Below are 15694 nucleotides of genomic sequence, written 5' to 3' on the forward strand. Positions count from 1 at the left end.
CGACCCTCGTGAGGAAAAAGCGGTAGAAAATGAATGAATGAATGAATTTAATATTGTATTATTATTTTTTTTATTATTTATTTTTTAATTGCTCCAGTATTTACTGTTATTTGTTTTCAAATGATAAATTCATCGTTTTTTTATTTTATTTATATGTATTTTTTTTCCTATTTTCTATTTTATTATTTCCCCCTATTTATAAATTGAATATTTTTGTAGTCACAGCAAAGAAAACCAGTTTACAAGCTTCCAAATATGGGTTTTAACATTATTAGAGCCCTCTAGTCATAAAATAACACCCCCACAGTCACTTGTACGCTCCAAGACATAATAGACAAAAATAAGTCGATAGAAAATGGATGGATGGATGAATGGAAGACATTCTTTAACTTCCTGTTTCTGTACAGGACTTCCTGTGCCAGCTATTATGTCATCCATGTACCAATACTGACACCTTGTGACCGATGTGGAATACTACATATGATGACAATGCATCTTCTCAATGCCTTAGATTTCTATTTTAGAGCACATCGCCATTTTTATGCTTCATTTAGACAGTATGTCTAAGTATGTACAGTTTGCATATGTACAGTATGTACAATTTGCATAAATATACATATTTTGAAGGAATAAAAGGCAGGAATGATTCATATATTTTTGTAAAACAGGGATTACCGCACCGGTAGAGAGAGTCGCCACCCGCTCATCAACACATTATAATGGGACTGCTGTGTGAATGCAGCTTGCTATTCCAACTCGGTACAGCAGATGGCGGCGTACCTCTACTTCCTGACACGCCTCGCTTCCACAGCCGGGAGATTTATGGTGGCTTTCTCCCGGTGTGGATGAAATACGACAAATAAAGGGAGAAGAGAAGCTTCCGTGGTCCAAATGTGTGACTCACAGCCAAGATCCCGACAGGAAATGGCGCCGTGCCCATCTAATATCGCTTTCGCTCGGACCCGACAATGGAATCCATCAAAATGCCTGCTCTGTAACGTCACAGCAGCCTATCACTCTTCTTTAATTGAGCGGTGGATGGGTTGACAAAGAGCCACGGCGCGATCACGGCGCTATCGATCCACGTCTTCCCATAACCCTCCGCACTAATGACTATGATTACACAGCAAATGAATCACCTCCGCCCTCAACCTGCACCGCCTCCAAGTACACATGCACTTAGCGCAGCGGTGCTTCTCTGCTGGGGGGGGGGGTCCCGTGGGTTGCGGACACATCCGGGGTGCACCGCTAGTCAAAAATGATGGCAAATGTAGCTATTTTTTTCTCATGACCTTGACATAATGTCCTCATTGATTCTTCTAAAATGCGCTGTGGACACGTCATTATGTGTGTTCATGTTTTTATAGTTGATAATAATAATGGAATAACTATACGTTTGTCAAATAATAACAACAAAAACGACTTTAATCCAAGGGTACAAACAATTCACATAAACTGACTTAAAAAGTGTTGAAAGAATTACAATAAATAAACCAAAAAAAAAAAATGACTTAAATATGTCAAAATAAAGAATAAGAAATACAAATTAAAATGACTTGAAGTGTAAATAAATAAAATACAAATTAAAATAACTTTAAAAAATACTAAGTAATATTTTTGGGAATAATATACAAATAATTATAAATGCTGAAATAAAAGTGTCAAAAAAATAATAAATAGAAATGATTTACATAAAAATGCAATCAAATAATTACAAATTAATAAAAGCAAAAATGACTGTCTGGAAATAAAAGTGTAAAAAATAAATAAATAATATAAAAATGAATAAAGCAAATACAATAATATGACTTAACAGTTTAAAAACAATAAAATAAATATTACAAATATTAAAAAAATTAATAATAATAAAAATTTATATAAAAATAAAAATGACTTCAATAAAATCCATTTCGAGATTTTGAGGTTGAGCATTTGAGACACAACAATTGGCAAACAAAAATGTTTTTCAGGACAGGAAATCATCATTTGCAAAGCCAATGATGGTCCGAGTCTGCCCTCTTTTGGTCGTACTTGGACATAATATACAGTAGCATGTGAAAGCATGGCGTGTTTTTTTTTAAATCACATTTGAGTTAAAAAATCAAACCCAACACTTTAATCCTACATATATATATATTTTTAAGAATTAAACAGTGATGATTTACACTGAAATTTACTTAATTTTTGAACCTCTTCGACCCAAAACGACTGGAATATTGTCATGAATACGAAGAATGACACATTTAAAATTGTCCACAAGAGGGCGACATTACGGAGACAGCGACAGATGGCGGCATTAGGCGTCTAACAGGACTGATGAACAGACTGCCACTCTACATTTCCTCTTTTTTGAATTGCCGTTTTCATACGCCGCAGCTAGTTTGGGAGTATTGTTATTATTTAAAATCATCATGATAATCTGCAGCAAGTTTCAATGGAGACATCCTGCATCGAGCCAGACGGAAAACCAATTAACCCGACCGGCGTGGCCTCGGCGGGACTCGGAGCGGCGTTCTGCGAGTTGAGTGACAAAGAGCAGCATTTAGCGGGATATTGCGGCGAGGAATATTGGCATATCCTCGGGGAGGGAAATGATTAGGTTAAAGCCATCATGTGTACACAGATGCTCAAAGAAAAATCAATGGAACAACTTGTGATCCGCTACCCTTTGGGTGGAAAGTAAACGTGTCATTGAGTGCTTTAACAAGGAAGGCCTGGGTGGGGGTGGGGAGGGGGTGTTGACCAACAGACCACAGATTAGCCATATAAACCCACACCAGCTATACACAGACTACTCCAAAGGATATCCATGTTTCATTGCTATGTGTGTTATTTTTTTCATCGATGGATTTGTGGGGGCTTTTAACCCAACAGAACTATAATTATTGTCGATTTTTTGGGGGGGAAATTTTTCAAAAATTTGTTTGGTGGTAACATTTTTGGGTGGCTGGAACGGATTGATTAGATTTACATGATTTTCTATGGGAAAATATGCTTTGGTTAGAGTCCGTTTTGGTTTGAGTCAGAGCTTCGAGAATGGATTAATGGAAAGGCAAGGCACGTTTATTTATAGAGCAGCGTTCATTCCAAGTACTTGGGTAGGGTGAAATCAGGCGATGTCCGATAAGTTTTTTTTTTTGCCGATGTTGTCCAACTGATAGCATTATCAACCAATACGATATGTGTATCAATCTATTGATGATTGGGGTAAAAAAAAATCTGATACCGATTTTGGACTTTTATGCCGTTATATCAGGTTGATAATAATCGACGACAAACATTGTTAGTAAAATCATAAAAGCATTAATTCATTTTCTACCGCTTTTCCTCACAAGGGTTGCGGGGGGTGCTGGAGCCTATCCCAGCTGTCTTCGGGCGAGAGGCGGGGTACACCCTGGACTGGTCGGCAGCCAATCACAGGGCACATATAGACAAACAACCATTCACACTCACATTCATACCTATGGACAATTTGGAGTGGCCAATTAACCTAGCATGTTTTTGGAATGTGGGAGGAAACCGGAGTACCCGGAGAAAACCCACGCATGCACGGGGAGAACATGCAAACTCCACACAGAGATGGCCGAGTGTGGGATTGAACTCAGGTCTCCTAGCTGTGAGGTCTGCGCACTAACTAGATCGCCGTGCAGCCCTTTATAAAATCATTCCAGCCAAAACCAAAACGACCTTAACCAAGGCATAACTGTATTACTGAGAAGTGCACCAACATCCCAGCCTTTTCTCCTCCATTTCTTGATCTTTCTTTTATTGAATTTGATTTTCACAGCGTGCCACGGGTCAATACAAAACAGTCATGGACCTCAAATGGCCCTTGGGGCGTGCTTTGGACACCGCTGATATAACAGAACCACTAGAAAGTCCCCCCTTTGTATTTGTGAGCGTGTAAAACGGGTGAAGATATGTGGCTTGTAGCTTAGAGGGGCGTACAACTGCACTGCATCACATCGGGAGGTGTTGCTCATATTTTGGCAACATCTTTAGTCACAGAGTCCAAATAATCCTACAGGAAGAGAGAATCTGCCATGTGGGATGCCGTGAAAAGTACAAGCACGTTTATTTATCATCAGGATGAATGATTTTTTTTAAAAAATGAGCATCATCAGAGGACTGGAAGCAAGATATTGTCTTACATGGGTAAGTGGGCAGGTGTTGCTAATGTGTGTGTGTGGGGGGGGGGGGGCAACAACAACAGGTGATGATGGGTGCAAGCCTTCATTGTGGACTTCTGATGCGCAGTCAGGAGGTCCTCCCTTGTCTCCACTGCAGTGTTCCTGCTTCTCCTCCTTCTCGCTCCTCCTTGTGCCAATTCCGCCCACCGCAAGAGTAAGATTTGCTTTTTTTTTTTATTTTTTTACACACACACACACACACACATTTGTATGTCGCCCGCCTGCCGTGCACCCCCACCATCCATATCCATCTTGTCCCGGTCCTTGTGATGTGACGATGTGCAGATGTCGGTGCACCAGCATCCTCCCATCCACGATCCACGCCTCCTCTCTCCCGTGTGCACCGCTTTGCTTTATCCTCCGCTCACAAGAGAGGGATTTCCCATTTTTGATGCACCCCCCCCAGTAGATTCATCGGATGAGAACACTGTGGCAACCCGTTCCTGAGAGGACTTTGCTGGAATTTGCCGACCAGAAAGGAGGCTCCTCTTTACGCACCGAACAATTGGCGTAGCAAATCCCATGCATGCATTGTGATTTTTTTTTTGTCACTGTGGAGCAAGGAGGCGTTTCTCTATCAAGATGAACTAATCCGGATGTGTTAAGTTTGATGTAAAAAAAAAGAAAAAAAAGAGTGGTGGCGTGGAAAGAGGTGGTGGTGGTGGGGGGTGAGTCCAACACATAAGCGCAAGCACGGCAACATCAGCGGATCTGCTCATCTGCATGCTCCAAGCACTCAAGGCGGGCTCCTGTGAGTACATGTGATGCTGCATCAGAAGGAGCCGCCAATTAGGCTCCCGTGCATGATGATGCTTCGGCAATTATCGCGGTTTTTTAGTGTCTCTGATGGCGTGTGTCGATGGTGATACAACTTTATCTCACTGGATGTGCTTCTGTTTCTGCAGGGAGACATGACAAGTCTCTTCTTCCGCTCCTGAGGACTCACAACTGTTGCAAAGGTGAGTAGAAATGTCTCTTGGGATATTAAATATAGTGGATCATATCCATATCCGTATCCGTATCCATATCCATATCCATATCCATATCCATATCCATATCCATATCCATATCCATATCCATATCCATATCCATATCCATATCCATATCCATATCCATATCCATACAGGGCAACATTGCTCATTCATCCATGTTTCCTAGAAGAAATCAAGCACATTCAACCACCCATCCATCCATTTTTCTATGGGGCTATGCTGGAGCCTATCCCAGCTGACTTCAGGCGAAAGGCGGAGTCCAGCCAATCACAGGGCACATCTAGACAAACAACCATTCCCACTTGCATTCATAACTCCCAGATACGTATGTCCAATGTTTGACTGTTCATATTGTTGTTGCCGCCGGGCTACCCAGCATGCCTTGCGGGCCCAACATCTTAAGTTGCGTGTGATGTTTAGTGCTTCGGTATTGTTTATCACCCACGTGCTAGTAGTAGTCGATTTATGTGATGTTTGACTTTGCTGTGGATGTGTCGTGTTTTTGTTTTGTTACACCGTGAGTTTGATGACCACATACCGTGCTGTTGCAAATCTTAACAGAAAAAAATGTTATAGTTTCAGGAATATAGCTCAACTCGTAAAAATGCATATAAATACATATCAATGATGAGCGATAGGGACAAATGGACATCGTTGAAGACCTGATTGTTGCTGGTGGTTGATCTCGCTGCCACAGAATGTCTTTGGCAACAATCAGGTCTCCTAAAAAGGTAAACATCCCCTTAAATGTTCATTTCTCACTTTCATTCCTCATTAACAGTGGCGCCTTGGTTAGCGTCCGCCCCGGTTAGCATGTTTTTTGGTTAATGTCTTGGATTGTGTGCACTGCATGAGTCCAAATGTGTGTTTGTCACAAAGCATCGTTCCTTGCTAGCATCCGATTCGCTGGCTAAAAAAAATGTCAACCAGAACTGGAAATTATGTCTTTGCCCGTCAAAAACTCTCCAAATGCTTTCCAAATTCACATCAACGATGAATGAAAAGGATAAAGGAACTTGCTTTTACCTTCACTGAAGATGTGATGGTTGCCAAAGACTGTGAGATCAACACGGACACAACCTATTTGTTTTGTTTCCCTGAATTCCATCATGTTTCTCACCCCAAGTCTCTGCCTTTCTTTGAATGATGGCTGCAAAATGAGCTAAAATGGAGCCAAAGGAAGTTGCAAGTGGCAACATTTTGGTGAAGAAGGTGAGAAACACGACTGAAGTCAAGAAATAACTCATAGCAAAACAAGAAGGTGGTGTCAGGTGTTGATCTTCCTTGAAGGTAAGAGTTTATTTATCGCTTTTATTCATCATTTATATGCATTTCCAATGATTTTATGCCTGTGAAAATATCAATGTAAAAATATAAAGTTAACATTTTTAAGCATTGTGATGTTTGCTGATGTTGTCATGTATTTGCAAGCTAATAGGATGCTAACGAGGATGTTTTGGGATATAAAAAAATATGTTAGGGCTGCACAGTGAACGAGTGGTTAGCGCACAGACCTCACAGCTTGGATACCCGAGTTCAATTCCACCCTCGGCCATCTCCGTGTGGGTTTTCTCCGGGTACTCCGGTTTCCTCCCACATTCCAAAAACATGCTAGGTTAATTGGCCACTCCAAATTGTCCATAGGTGTGAATGTGAGTGTGAATGGTTGTTTGTCTATATGTGCCCTGTGATTGGCTGGCGACCAGTCCAGGGTGTCCCCCGCCTCTCGCCCCAAGACAGCTGGGATAGGCTCCAGCAAAACTGGACACCAAAATGCGACACCAAAATAGACCCCAGAATATCGGATGTTAACCAAAAAACATGTCACGTACGCTAACCAAGGTTCCGCTGATTGCCGTGGTTTATTCCCAAGTCTGCAATTGTGCTTCTAACCGACAGCCGTTTACTCTCCCATGCTATAAGTGAATAAATGAAATGTGTGCCATTGAGCAACCACCAGGCGTCGTCTCGTCAGTTGGCGTGCTTGCCTTTACCATCCAAACATCGCCCACTCAACATTTGTGCATGCTTGCATCCATATCGCATCCACATGACGCTTCACCGCAGCGCCTCTGAAGCATAAAAGGATGTAAAAGTAGAGCCGGGGTGGGGGGGTCAAGTGCTGATTTGTCACAGCAGCCGAGCCCCGATAGCGACACAAAAAGGCATGTGTCTCTGATTTGCACGAGCGCACCGCTTCACCTTGAAACGCGGCGCCGCTGCCAAAACGTGCGCTCGCAGGTCAGCGTGTGGCGTTTGCGTCCTCTCCCCTGCTGCATGCCAATGAGCGCGCACGGTGCGGCTCCAGCCTCGTCACATCCCCTCAGCTGGAGGCAGGTGGCCTATTTTTGACACCGTCTTAAAATTTTGATCAGGCGCATCAGATTACACCTTCCCCGGTGTGCTGTTCCTCTCCGCGTTCAGACCGACGGTGGCGTGAAGCCTCTGGGTCGCACTGGCGCTCCACTCTGAATTATTCACTCAAGCCGTTGAAACGGTCATTTTGCCAGTGTGAAGAAGTTTGCCTCCGATGTAGCTCAAATGACGTCATTTCGTGTCAAGCTCAAGGCTGACTGTGGTGGGTTCATACCACAAAAGCGGATTAGTCCTCGCCTTCGCTCTCCCACCCAATCACACACACAACACAATGGGACCTGAAAACAAGGATAGGATTTTAACCATCTAAGTCAACCGGAAAGACGTCCAATCACGATCTGACATACTAGGGACACGGATAAAAACATACTTTGCTGTATTTAGACTCACTTACAATTAGAACTGACGTATGTGAAGGAAAGGAAGATTCTAGAAGATTCTCCACTGATTTCATCCCTGTGGAAAATGGCCAATGAATGTTCGCAATCAACTGCATTGTTCTTATTTTCAGTCACGGCCACCCCTCCCACGCTGTCCCTTTTGCTCAAGGGTGCGCATTCTCGGCTAATGTGCAAAGGATTGTCAGGCCGTGAGAGAATAAAATGACAGAATTCACCCACTGACCTCTCAGTCCTTGTTGGTGATTCTCAAATAATGTGGCAGACCTGCCAACGTGTACAAATTTATAGTACTCAACATGCAATTTGACTCTTGAATATGATTGTATGCGCTCCATTTATAATAATAATATCAATACATTTTATTTGTATAGCGCTTTACAGAGAACTCAAAGATGTTTTACAGTAGAGAAAAAAGAAATAAAAATAGAGTTGAGTAAAAAACAGAGTAAACGATGCATTTTTTGATGGTGGGAAGGTCGGGGCAAGCGCAGAGTGAATGGGGCAAAGAGTTCCAGAGGGTGGGGGCAGCGATGGAGAAGGCTCTGTCTCCCCAGGTTCGGAGCTTGGTCTTAAGGGGAGTGCCAGGAGGTTGGAGTCTGAGGAGCGAAGGGGACGCGGGGGATTGTGTGGATGAAGGAGGTCTGTGAGGTATGGGGGGGTCAGATTGTGGAGAGCTTTGTCGGTGATGAGAAGGACTTGGAAATGGATACGTTGGGGGACGGGAAGCCAGTGGAGGTTTTTAAGGACCGGGGTAATGTGTTCATGGGAGCGGGTGGAGGTGAGGAGGCGAGCAGCTGAGTTGTGAATATATTGTAGTGTGTTTTTGGTTTAGGATGGTGTACCATAAAGAATACTGTTGCAGTACTCCATTCTGGATGTGATAAATGCGTGGATCAGGGATTCAGCTGTGAATGACGGAGTCAGGCTATGATCTTAAGATGATAAAATGCAGTCCGGGTTAATTGTTTGATGTGGGGTTCAAATGAAAGAATCTGGTCTAGGAGGATGACGAGGTTGGGGATGAGCGGGGATGGAATTAGGGTGGCGCTGTCGAGTTGGAGACAGAAGTTATGGGTGGATGTTGGGATGTTTTGGGGACCAAAGATGATTATATTTGTCACTCTTAAGTTTGAGGAAATTGTGTCCCATCCAGGTTTTGATGTCAGTTGAGGGTGGAGTAATGGTAATGGTAATGGTTTAATTTCATTTGAACATGCATCAGATTACAATTGAGTGCATCCCATAATCAGTTCACAGTTCAACATGTCTAAAAGGAGTAGGAAGAAGCAAAGCTTATTAAATCCTACCCCTCCATCTGGTACTTTTACAATCAGTAACTGTTACATTTGTTCACTTCCTGCTTTCCATAATACAGTTTGGGGTTTTTTTTGTTTTTTTTGTTTTTTTAATAATGTACCTCGTACTGAAGTAGGAGGTGATATGAGCATCCAATGCCATAATGGGTACCATAGTAAGTGTCAATATAGTGATATATATAGCACATCATGACTGGTTCAAGACTCTTCATCCTTGTATTTAGCAAACATCAACTGCTTGTATTGTTTCTTGAATTGGCTCATCGTTGTGCATTGTTTGATTTCCTTACTCAATCCATTCCATAGTTTGATTCCACATACTGAAATGCTATGGCTAGCATAACGTAGTCCTAGCATAGAAGTGTTTCAAATGTACTTCTTCCCTGAGATCATATTCATATCAGTAGATATTGGAGTTGATGGAGGTGGTGGAGATGTATAGCTGTGGAAAACGAGGTCATGATGACGGATGATGTTGCCAAGTGGGAGGATGTAGAGGATGAAGAGGAGAGGACCAAGCACCTAACCTTGGGGAACACCTCGAGGTAAAGGGGCTATGGAGGAGGAGCAGCTATTGATGTGCACCATCTGATGACGATTGGTGAGGTATGACTGGAGCCAGGACTGAGGATGGTAAGATAGCCAGAGTCGGAGCAGAGAAGAAGATCATTGGTGATTTTAAGTGTTTGGGACGGAAGCCGGACTGGAAGGATTCAGTCAGGATGTTGGAGTTGAGGTGAGTTTGAAGTTGAGCAGCTATGACACGTTGGAGGATTTTGGACAGAAAGGGGAGGTTGGATATGGGACAGAAATTGGAGAGGTTATTGGAATGAAGACCAGACTTTTTGAGTGGGGGGGGGGGGCGGTTGTGTTTTCCTGGTTTCATTTTGAAGTTCAGTCTGTACAGTACAGATACATGAATAAATATGATCAGTTTCTCTAGTATTCCAATTCTATCCCTTAAGGGCCATGACAGAATAATTGAGAAGCCCTGTTGTAATGGTACAGCTGCTGCCTTTCAAAGGCACGGAACTTGAGTCGGATCCCAGCTGACGAGGGAAACATTTTCAAAACCTAATAATGCTAACGAGGGGTGTCACGGCCTGGGATGATAATAAATGAAAATAAACTGGATCATGAGCCAGAGGGTGCTTGTCACTGCTGTCCTTCCATAGAGAGGAAAAGTGAATTATTCTCTTCTTTTTCCTATTTTTTGTTTCTTTGTTTTTATAATGGGGGTGGGAGCCTCGGAATAAAATTCAGCTTCAGGCTCCAGCTTGGACCAGCGCGTTTGGCAACCCATCTAACTTGACATTACTTTCCGGACTGAGTCACTTTTTCTGTTCGTGCCGCAAGTTCAGAGGGTAACATTTCCACCGCTGCTTCACACAAAATGACCACATTACACAGCGCGCGTGGGAGGGGGACGGGGCCGACAAGGTTCAACGCCGATGACTCAACGATTAGTAGGTGCCGATATTTCTGCTTTCCACAGCTCAAACCTGCCGTGCGATTGGATCCCACGTCATTTGCATACAAAAGAGCATGAGCGCTTCAGTTATGTGAGTTTATTTGGGGACTCGCACTCGGAAGTACAATGGGAATGCTTGGATTGGCTTGCAGAATCGACGCAAAATGTTTGCGTGGCGTGATCGTACATGCAGGTCATGAGGTGTTAACACTGAGGAACTACTTTTCTGGCGTAGTGGTTACGGTAGCGTTAGGAGCTAAACCTTGCCAAATTGCTAACATGAGCTAACATAACAAACATGATAACGTGTAACATGTAATAACGGGGCTGCACAGCGGACTAGTGGTTAGCGCAGCTAGGAGACCCGAGTTCAATCCCACCCTCGGCCATCTCTGTGTGGAGTTTGCATGTTCTCCCCGTGCATGTGTGGGTTTTCTCCGGGTACTCCGGTTTCCTCCCACATTCCAAAAACATGCTAGGTTAATTGGCCACTCCAAATTGTCCATAGGTATGAATGTGAGTGTGAATGGTTGTTTGTCTATATGTGCCCTGTGATTGGCTGGCCACCAGTCCAGGGTGGACCCCGCCTCTCGCCCGAAGACAGCTGGGATAGGCTCCAGCATACCACCGCGACCGTCGTGAGGATAAGTCGTAGAAAATTAATGACTGAATGTAATAACGTGTGTGTTGCGAGGGGCGTGGCTTGCAGGGTCGAGGCAGGTTTCCGCACCATCCAATTTCCGTAGTCTGGTCTCTCAGAATCCACACTCTGATGGAGAACTGTATCTCATTCTGCTCAAACTGACCCTCCTGTCCCCCTTGCTTTCTCGTAGACGTTCCTATCGACAACCCTCCACATGGATTGACTTGAGAAGACTAGCAAACATCGTCATTGCACCATGCTACTCCACAAGAGGACTCCATTTTTCACTCCATGCGTGTTCACCTCCATCCTGCTGCTCCTGCTCCCGGGAGTCACCCACGTGTCCCAAGGCAGTTCCAGCCACGAAGACCACGGCAGCCCGGCCAGGAACTGCACCAGCGAAGATAACTGCTCTGACGGAGTGGTGCTTCCCATGTGGAACCCCCAGAACCCGGTGGTGGGCGACAAGGTGGCCCGGGCCATCGTTTACTTTGCAGCTCTCATATACATGTTCCTGGGCATGTCCATCATCGCGGACCGCTTTATGTCCTCCATTGAGGTCATCACATCCCAGGAAAAGGAGATCACCATCAAGAAGCCCAACGGAGAGACAACAACCACGACGGTGCGTATTTGGAACGAGACCGTGTCCAACCTGACCTTAATGGCGTTAGGCTCCTCAGCCCCAGAAATCCTGCTCTCCGTCATCGAGGTGGTCGGTCATAATTTTGAATCTGGAGCGCTCGGGCCGAGTACCATCGTGGGCAGCGCCGCGTTCAACATGTTCATCATCATAGCGCTCTGCGTCTACGTGGTGCCGGAGAACGAGACTCGCAAGATAAAGCACCTGAGGGTGTTTTTCGTCACGGCCGCCTGGAGCATCTTCGCCTACATCTGGCTGTACCTCATCCTGTCCGTCTTCTCCCCTGGGGAGGTGGAAGTTTGGGAGGCGGTCCTCACCTTCCTCTTCTTCCCGCTCTGTGTGCTGCAAGCTTGGATCGCAGATCGCCGCCTGCTCTTCTACAAGTACGTCAACAGACGCTACCGTGCCGACAAGAATCGAGGCATTATCATCGAATCGGAGGGGGACGCCATGTTCACCAAAATGGACTTGGAGATGGACGGCCAGGGTGTCAACTCCCACACGCACCCCAAGGAGGCTCTGGATGGCATGCTGGAGGGGGTGGAGGAAGGCGGAGGCTCCAGCGCGGAACAAGACCAAGAGGAGGAAGCCAGGAGGGAGATGGCTCGCACCCTGAAGGACTTAAAGCAGCGGCATCCAGAGAAGGACATGGAGCAGCTGATTGAGATGGCCAACTACCAAGTTCTGGTCCAACAACAGAAGAGCCGGGCCTTCTACCGCATCCAGGCCACACGCATGATGATCGGAGCCGGAAACATCCTGAAAAAGCACGCCGCCGACCAAGCCAGGAAGGTGGTGAGCTGCCACGAGGCCAGCGGACAAGAGGAGGACCCCAACACCATTTACCTGCAGTTCGACCCCTCCCACTACCAGTGCTTTGAAAACTGTGGCTCCTTAAAGCTCTCAGTGAGCCGCCACGGAGGGGAGAGTGGCTGTACCGTGAAGGTGAGAAGGCCGCATGAATAATTTACTGTTTCGTAGTAGAAGTTGGACCACTTCCTGTATCTGCTCCCAAACAGGTGGACTACCGCACAGAGGACGGGACCGCCAACGCCGGCTCGGACTATGAGTTCGCCGAAGGCACTTTGGTCTTCAAGCCCGGCGAGACCACAAAAGAGTTCACCGTCGGCGTTATCGACGACGACATTTTCGAAGAAGACGAGCACTTCTACGTGCGCCTCAGCAACCCCCGAATAGTGCACCGAGCCGAGGTCTCCATCCTGGAGCCGCGCTCCATCTCCTCCAGCAACAGCATGGTGGGCGTCTCCTCCCACATCCCACCCAAAGCCGCCCTGGGCAGCGCTCACACCGCCACCGTGACCATCTATGACGACGACCACGCCGGCATCTTCACCTTCGAGAGCAAGTCCACCAGAGTCAGCGAGAGCGTCGGCAACATGCAGGTCAAGGTTCACCGGACATCTGGAGCGAGGGGGAAGGTCGCGGTGCCTTATCACACCGTGGAGGGCACCGCCAAGGCGGGGGAGGACTACGAGGAAGTGTCTGGCAAGCTGGAGTTTCAGAACGACGAGACCATGTGAGTCCGTGTGCTTCTTATTTGTCTTGATGGAATATCAGAGCCCACATGTTGACATGTTGGCTCCAGAAGCTCAGATGATGTGGGAGGATGAGAGGATATCATTGTGAGGAAGATAATAGCCGCCGCAAAGAGGAAGGTGTCTATGAATGAGCGCTGGTTTTAACCTTTTGAGGTCAAGCCGGAGTTCACAGCGACGTGGTTCCGCAAAACTAATGGCGGGCAAACACAGAAAAGGCTGCATGCTAAAACATCATTCACCACCATGTCAGCTGATTTAAAAACAACAGATGGCCGAATGATTTGCAGCCAGCGACAGCGTGAGTAGCATGCAGACAAAGAAAAGAAGCACAGAATAAAACGTGTCAAATAAATGTGGAGGATGGCAGGGTGAGCGTGTGGGTGTATTGTGTGGGTCGGTTGAGCGCGCCGGGGGAGGGAAAAAGGCAGGTGAATGCATCGAGAATTCACATCTCGCTCTTTGTCTCCAAACTTCACATTGCGGGGGAAATGGGAATGTTTGTGTCCGTTTCCGTGCCGTTTGCATACATTTCATTAAAGGAAAACGGCACTTCCCTATCGGAGATAAAAACACACGTCTGTGCGCTTTCCATAACTGCCTTCTGGTGGTACTTTTTCACTAACAATGCAGATAATGAGCTTTCGCCTATTTTGATTATAAGGCCTTCTAAAGAAAACATCCCTCCATTGATATTATCATATTAATGTTGATACTACATCGACATTGTTTTCTATCCATCCATTTTCTTCCTCTTATCCGGGCAGCAGTTTCACTAGGGAAGCCCAGACTTCCCGGTCACCACCTTTGGGATATAATCCCTCCAGCATGGCCGGCATGCCTGGAACACCTCAACTGGCTCCTCTTGAGGCGAAGGTGCAGTGACTCTACGCTGAGCTACACCCGGATGACCGATCTCCTCATCCTATCTCTTGGGGTGAATCCAGCCACCCTAAAGAGGGAACTCATTTCGGCCCGCTTCTATCACAACCCCAAAACCGATGACCACAGGTGGGGGTTTGAACATAGATCGACCGGTTCCCAAACTTTACCAACTCAGGGCCCACTTAAAAACCTAAAAAATGTCTGCGGCCCACCTTTGTCCTATAAACAGTACATAGACGAAATGCTATAGTAATAATAATAATAATAATAATAATAATAATAATAATAATAATAATAATAATAATAATGTTGATCATAATCATAATCATATATTGACATTATATATATATTATATATGTATATATACTATAAATATTATATATGACATCATATATTATATAATAATCATAATCATAATCATAATCATATATTGACATTATATATATTATATATGTTTATATATATACTATAAATATTATATATGACATCATATATTATATAATAATAATAAATAATATATTATTATTATATTAATATTATTATTTTATAATAATTATAATAATATTATTAATATAATACTACTACTAATACGAATACTAATTATTATTATTTATTATTATATTAATACTACTACTAATAATAATAATTATTATTATTATATTAATTAATATTGATGACCACAGGTGGGGGTTGGTCCTTTCCAGCGACCACATCTGCTGGTCAACCTCACACGCCAACCTTCCCTCCCTCGTGACCCCACAGCCGACTCAGAGGTTGCAAGCCCTTCTTTTCCCACTTTGGAGGTGCTGAGTCTCGTCCCAGTAAACGCTGAAGGTCACAGCCCGACCACATTGTCTGCGAATAGCAGGGATGAGATCCTCAGGACCCCCAACTGAACTCTCTCAACAGCTTTGGCGGAGGCCAACGTTCCCCAGGAGAAGGCAGACATTGTTCCCGTGGGAGCTACTTTTCTGGCTTTGTTACACAGATAGATGGGCTGTGTATCTACTGTAGATATCAAGCGCTATGTGCTCCAGGTATCAACATCATGGTGACTCAATGGTCCACCTGGTCCAGATGGTCTGGGGTGTCTTTTCCAGTTGATTTTGAGTAGGAGAGGAGTTCTTTGTGATGTAGTCTCCTGGAGCATTTCTAAAACCTGAACTTCACACTCGCTATAGTCAGCTTCAAAAAGATCAGCTTCTGGATCTCTGCCATGAT

At 44.8% G+C, this 15694-nt stretch overlaps 1 protein-coding gene across 1 annotated transcript in view; it reads left to right on the top strand.

Annotated features, from left to right (window-relative positions):
• The first annotated feature begins 4405 nt into the window (after positions 1-4405).
• Positions 4406-15694, top strand: part of slc8a4a (solute carrier family 8 member 4a) — a 42439-nt gene continuing 31150 nt past the window's right edge. Inside the window, exons 1-4 of the mRNA XM_058077810.2 lie at positions 4406-4941; positions 5096-5149; positions 11580-12977; positions 13052-13569. Of these exons, the coding sequence (XP_057933793.2) occupies positions 11646-12977; positions 13052-13569 (1850 nt within the window). The 5' untranslated portion in view covers positions 4406-4941; positions 5096-5149; positions 11580-11645. The remainder of the gene's footprint in view (positions 4942-5095; positions 5150-11579; positions 12978-13051; positions 13570-15694) is intronic.

The sequence above is a fragment of the Doryrhamphus excisus genome, linkage group LG1 (assembly GCF_037039965.1).
Source record: "Doryrhamphus excisus strain RoL-2023G ecotype Guam linkage group LG1, RoL_Dexc_Guam_v1.1, whole genome shotgun sequence".
Classification (NCBI taxonomy): Eukaryota; Metazoa; Chordata; class Actinopteri; order Syngnathiformes; family Syngnathidae; genus Doryrhamphus; species Doryrhamphus excisus.